The following is a 6691-nucleotide window of genomic DNA, read 5'->3' as shown; positions in this document are numbered from 1 at the left end:
GAAATTCAAAAGCCGCTGTGCGATGCTTTTGCACTTCTGCGGAGGAGCCGGCACTGACATGTGGGTCGGACTAGCCCTGTGCTGGGCGTCCCCCCGCATGTCTGAGTGCCTGATCGTAGCTGTGCTAAATTTAGTTCAGCTACGATCAACTCGGAATGACACCCTATACTCGTTGTTGGGATAATGTAATTGCCTCTGTGATAGAATTCGGCAAGTCTGCCCGATGTTTTAAAGCAGGAATTCATTTAAAAGGTAAAACCAACCTGTAACTATGAGGAGCTGTAGAGCCAGAATTACTGGCACATTTTCTTTGACAAACATCTACATAGTTCCACACCGCTCATCTAGTTATTAAACCACACAATGCATGTTACACATGTTTTATTTATCTTTGTGGTTTTTATATTGAGGTGAGTTACTAGTATTAGCCTCAGAACTCTGTAGGATGTTTCTGCAATGTCTTTTTTTTGGATCTTTATCAGATCGGTCTGATTTGATTTCCACATCAAAATCATTGGTGGCATCAGGGCAGCCAAGCACTTCAGAGGGCTGAGATTTTTTTGAGTGTGGCCAATTAGGGGTGTTGCCATGCCCCTTATGTTGCCATTTGCAGGAGTTGTGCACTGTGCTGGTGCTCCCTTGATGGGAGGGCATGGCTGCACTATCATGGCGGGCATGGTTACTCCTTCTCGGCAATCCCAGGCCTTTAGAGGGGTCCAGACCCTGGTAATTAATTCTTGCCCCAGTCACCTCTTGGCATCCCTTTTCATTACAGGGGTCCAGAGAGTCTTGTTGTACTGAGATCCCCTCTAATAAGTCAACTGCAGTTTTCAGTGAAATGTTTGTCTCACTAACTGTGTTAAGCATTACTTTCTGGCATGCCAGCTGTCTTGGTACATAGGTGCCCATGGTATCTGACAAGGATCTCATGTTGTCATCTACCTTTAACACTCTTCTACCCAGACTCTGCATCTCAGAAGCAACTGCTGCAAAGTCCCACTCCATGACTTCCGTTAGATGCCTGTGCATCTGCATCATGTAGTTTTGCTCTTCGTAAGCATGTCTATAGAACCAATAGCCCTGCTCTGCAGTCGGTGCTTGGTGCTCCTCTCTTAGTGGGGGGCTGGAGGCTGTCACAGGCTCTTCCGCTTTTTCAGCATTCTGAATATCTGCATCTGTTGTAGAAGTAATGTCAGGCATTATGGGAGATGACTCCCGGCGTCTATTACTGGTGTTCTTGCTCTGCAGAGGAATTGTGGACAAAATAATGTTTTTTTAGTTACAACAGCTATTGGTTATTTATTGTTTTAATGTAAGTAAATAATATTGTTCAGATAAATATGTATAGGGGCATAGGGATGGATTTAGTCTTGGGGAGCCTGGGGCACTTAAGACAGGGGGGCACCGGTGGAAGGTGGGGTATGTACATTGGATGTGTTTGCAATCATAAATGAAGAGAGAAGTCCCGGTAGAGAGCATTTTGTCCCTCCTGGAATGGGTCATGGTGGGAGGTATAGATTGTGTATATTAAATATAAACCAATGGTGTATATTAGATTTAGGGGTCTTTTTACTAAGCCTTGGATGGAGATAAAGTGAACTGCGATAAAGCATCAACCAATCAGCATCTAACTGCCATATCATAGGCTGGGTTTGAAAAATGACAGTTAGAAGCTGATTGGTCCCAAGCATTTTGGATAAGGGATACTCAACCTGTACCAGCCAGAGGTATTTTGGATATCGGATTTTTCCGTATTTTGGAATAATTGCATACCATAATGAGATATCATGGCAATGGGACCTAAATCTAAGCACAGAATGCATTTATGTTTTTTATGCACCTTATACACACAGCCTGAAGGTAATTTTAGCCAATATTTTTTATAACTTTGTGCATTAAACAAAGTGTGTCTACATTCACACAATTCATTTATGTTTCATATACACCTTATATACACAGTCTGAAGGTAATTTAATACAATATTTTTAATAACTGTGTGTATTAAACAAAGTTTGTGTACATTGAGCCATCAAAAAACAAAAGTTTCACTATCTCACTCTCACTCAAAAAAGTCAGTATTTCGGAATATTACGTATTTCGGATATTTGGATATGGGATACTCAACCTGTACTTTATCTCTGTCCACTTTATCTGAATCCAAGGCTTAGTAAATAGACCCTTTAAACTGTTTATACAGTAGCTCCACCTAATTGAAAGACAACTATTTTATCAAATTTTCTTGTAGTGGAACAAAGACAACTTAAGCAACCTTAAAATACACATAGAAAAATAAAATTATTTATCCTGCCACATGCAAGAATAGCATCCTCCTCTGTACTACTTACACACTGGAACAGGACTCAGGAGGACTCTCTGTGTGTGTCTATCTCTAGATGCAAATGGTTTAGTTGCATAACAGTTTACACAGGACTCAGACGCCCAGGCAGAGAGGAGAAGCTGGGATCGCTGTGTCACTTACAGCTCTCTCACCCCTCTTATCTCTCCTCTGGTAAGAAAGCTGTTGGTAGCTCATGAAACATGATATTCCTGTAACTCTGCCTGCACAGCATACGGTCCTGCTCGCATTCTGACTCTCGCATTAAGAGGGAGAGCTAGTGATATCAGTGTGCTCTGGCCAGGGGTCCATGACAAAGGGGGCCCCGGGGTACAATATGCCCTGCATCCTCCCTTAATCTAGCTGTGTAGGGGCATTTAGTGTCATTAGTTGCATTTTGATTGTAAGCTAACATATTTGTAAAGAAACCTTACATGCAGACCCCCCCATATCAAAACCACTCTGTCAAAGAGTCTTATCAGGGGTATTTCTAGAGAGGAGGAGGCCCATCTGCATGATCCATCTGGGCCCCCTCCTCTCTAGCCAGCAGTGCTGTAGCACTGTCCCAGATCCTACAGCGCATGCGCAGATCTCTGGAAAAATGGTGTGGCAGCCGTGGAACTCCGGAGGGTAAGTGTTAAAAATAATGGGTGCATGGTGTGCGGTGCATAGGCAAATGCGGGGGGGTCCGGTTACCTGGAAACCCCCTTCTCTTGGCAAGTGGCTAAAATTATGACAACAATAGCAATGGTATATAATATGATCACTATAGCTGCCGCCACATCATGCAGTGTAAAGGGCAGAGCTAATTGATTAAAGCTAGCATGCCAGTTACTGCAGCCAGATGAGACACAGGAGAAGTTGTCTGTGGGCTGCGAGTGCTGGATGTGGGGGCTTGATGAGGGGGCTGGCTGGACACACAGATGGGGGCCTGGCTTGAGAAAGAAGTGGGCCTGGCTGGTTCTACAGAAGGGGGCCTGGTTCCATGTACTAATTTACGTCCATTAAATAGTTCATGTTGGAGAACTTAAGTCATAATAGCTTTAGTTCCTTATGCAGTGATCCCAGTTTTGAAAGTTCACAGTCTTACATAAAATATGTAGGTCTTGCAAAACTAGACTGACTGAAATACAAAGAGCAAAGCCCTAGTTTTCTTACATTGAAATATATCACTGTCTTCAGCTCTAAGTCAGACAGCCGTACCACCCTGTAACTGCCTCCGTATAACTTCTGAAACAAAAAGTATCTGTCCTTAGCTGACAGTTTCCCTGTATAACTGTGATAACTACAAATTGCGGGTCTTAAGAGAGCTGAGTACTGTATCACTATGCTCCCTGCAATGCTGATGCTACTTTAATTGTAAGTTAAAACTGGAATGGGCAATGAGTGGTGTCCATGGATAAAAGGAGCTGCTGATTGTAATTGCATTTATAAATTACTTATGGAACTTTATGTTCCAAAACTATGCTTGCCTGGAGCATTAGATACAATGTAAGCAGCTAAACTGTCTTTTGTCCCTGAGGAAGCTTGTGATGTGTAGTTAGTGCAGCAGTCACACCGACCTGTGTTATAAGGGTTAGGTTGGCCTCATAAGCGTTTCCATAATGGGTGTCCACAGGGCCCCACACCCATATATTATACTTACCCTTCCAGAGTCCCGCAGCGGCGGTCCTGCAGTGCGGACACAAACCACTTGAAAAATGGCCACCACTGCCATTTCTGAGTGATTTGTGCATGTGCACTGGAGATGTCCCTGGGAACAAGTGCGGCGCCATGTTCCCGGAGACCTGTGCATGCGCAGTAGACTCTGTCACTATGCTGGAGAGGAGGGGACCCGCAATGGAGGCTGCACGTGGGTCCTCTCCTCTCTTAACACACCACTGGTTGGCCTCAATTCACCACCATAAGCTGACTTCTGTCTGCAGTCTCTGCTCCTCCCACTGTCTGTCACTCAAAAGCAGGGCCACCTCCAGGACTGTCCTTCAAAAGGGAGAGTAGGCTGCATGACCTAGGCTCAAATGTATTAAGCCTTAACAAGTGATAAAGTGGACATGGCTAAAGAGTGATATCTGACCAGCCAACCGGTTCCTAATGCTGCTCATTCACTACGTCTATATTGTGTACGAATACACGATATTAACCTGTCATTCGACCCATCACATGCACATTGTACATGTTTTGGGTGTGAATACGATGCAATGTGCGGCCCAGTGCGTTGTACATCGCATCAACTGATCATATGTGCTGCACATATGATCAGTCGATCCCGGCCGCTGGCAATTGCAGAAGTGCGATAGACCGTACGGTGTTAAAGCACCATACAATCTGTTGCACGCCAGCCACACAGTCAGTAGAACCCATCACTATTTCGCCCCGTCAGCCAGCGCCACTGGAAACAGTGGGATCCCCACAGGAGGATTGTATTACCGATTGGCTGCTATAATGATGATCTCCGGTCACCGGGAGTAGAAGCTGTGTCTCCGTAAGCTGTGCAGCACTCCTGTCACACACCACAACCATCTGCCTCTGCTCCAAGTTACTGCTCAGTATCCTCCTAAGATGACCGCCGCCCAACTGTCCCTGATGATGGCTGTAACTGCCACAGCACAAGCAGTCTCTCTCTCTATGGGATCCATACGCCTGTCGCTTACTGGTCAGTGTTCCCATACCAGACACAGCACTCAAGGCACAGTTAACCCTATCCCTGCTGTCAGGGCCGGTGCAAGGGTTCTTGGCCCCCTATTCAAAACTTCAGCCTCCATTCCCCTATCCCCCCCCCCTTAAAAAAAAAAAAACATTGGCCACCACAGGTATAAATAACAACATACACATTTGCCCCTTTCAGGAAAAAAACACTTTGGCCTCCACAGGGTAAATAAAACACACATTGAGGCAGACACACACACACACACACACACACACACACACACACACACACACACTCACAATGACACTCATACTGAGGTAGAGGCACACACACACACTCATACTGAGGCAGAGGCACACACTCATACTGAGGCACACACACATACTGAGGCAGAGGCCCACACACACTCATACTGAGGCAGAGGCACACATACTGAGGCAGCGGCACATACACACTCATACTGAGGCACACACTCATACTGAGACACACACACTGACATTCATACTGAGGCAGATGCACACACACACTCATACTGAGGCACACACACACACACACACACACACACACACACACACACACAGACACACACACACACATACTTGTTTTTCTATCCTCATCAGGACATATGTCTGGAACCTTCCTCATGGGGACCTATTCAGGAATACCAGCCTAATGAGGACACCCACATAACTGATTTATTTTCGGGTTTAATTAGAGATAGAGGAAACGTGTATTCAGCAGCAGATACATTTTATTCAGGAAAGGTTCTTTCTCATTTCAGCAGTAATTCGGTTCTTAATGTAAAACTTAACCGAGAGCCAGTTCCGAGCCTTCAGCGCTTGTCGTTCTGCCCTTAGGCACGCATCACAGTCATTCTTGCCCGGCACCTTGAATGAGCGAATGAACCGAATCATGCGACGTTCAACAGCTTTCACTTCTGCTGGGGTCCACGGATTGCGCTTGGTACCCCTTCTGTCACCTGTGCGGGAGAAGAAAGGTCAGTCACCACGCAACGCCACCACCAGTCATGGACGCATCTCAAATGGAATGGACAGTCACACCCACCTTTAGCTGCACCTCCATCCACCGCCGACACCACGCTGCCAGCTTCTTTTCCCATGTGCCCCATGGGAACCTCAGTATCCTGACTCTCTGGCTCATCCCCAGAGTCATCGCTCACCACCTGGATCGGCTCTGTGGATAGAGAAGGACAGGGAAACCGATCACACCAGCCCACTTAGACAGTCAGTCCCTGGAGCCACACTGTCAAGTGATACCTACCGTTTGGATCAATGGAGATCTCTTCCAGATTGTGGCCCCGGAATTCAGCCATTCTCCCTTGCTCGAGAGCCAGAAACAGCTTGCTCAACTTGGCCAGTTGAAGGGTACCCTCCGGGAGGCGGTAATAATGCCGGTGCACCCGAATATCATGTCCAAGGAAATCAGCAAGCTGATCCATCTCTGTATCGCTCAGGTTGAGGACTCTGGAAAGTGTAGCCACATGCTTCCGTAGGCGGGTGGAAGATAATGCTTCGGGGTGCTTGGCCCCACACTCCCGGGCGTAGAGACGTATGCAGTCGGATCCCCTATAATGGGACATGGCTGTTGGCCTAGCAAACATGTAGATATTGTGTGGGGTCACACCACATTCTGTCCGCTTCTCTATGAGGAGCTCCATCGCTTTCTGCATGCTTGGGGATAGCAGGACA

General features: G+C 46.4%; 1 protein-coding gene across 1 annotated transcript; it reads right to left on the bottom strand.

The window, feature by feature from the left end:
• Positions 1–366: 366 nt before the first annotated feature.
• On the bottom strand, positions 367–5017 carry LOC134911381 (uncharacterized). Its single transcript, XM_063919619.1, has 2 exons — positions 4763–5017; positions 367–1242 (listed from the first exon to the last, which is right to left on the bottom strand). The coding sequence occupies exons 1-2, from the start codon at positions 5000–5002 to the stop codon at positions 382–384; spliced, it is 1101 nt and encodes a 366-aa protein (XP_063775689.1). The 5' UTR covers positions 5003–5017; the 3' UTR covers positions 367–381.
• Between the last annotated feature and the right edge of the window lie 1674 nt (positions 5018–6691).

This window comes from Pseudophryne corroboree, chromosome 4, assembly GCF_028390025.1.
Source record: "Pseudophryne corroboree isolate aPseCor3 chromosome 4, aPseCor3.hap2, whole genome shotgun sequence".
Lineage (NCBI taxonomy): Eukaryota > Metazoa > Chordata > Amphibia > Anura > Myobatrachidae > Pseudophryne > Pseudophryne corroboree.
The sequence above is the reverse complement of the archived record's forward strand: the minus strand, read 5'-3'. Positions and strand labels throughout refer to the sequence as shown.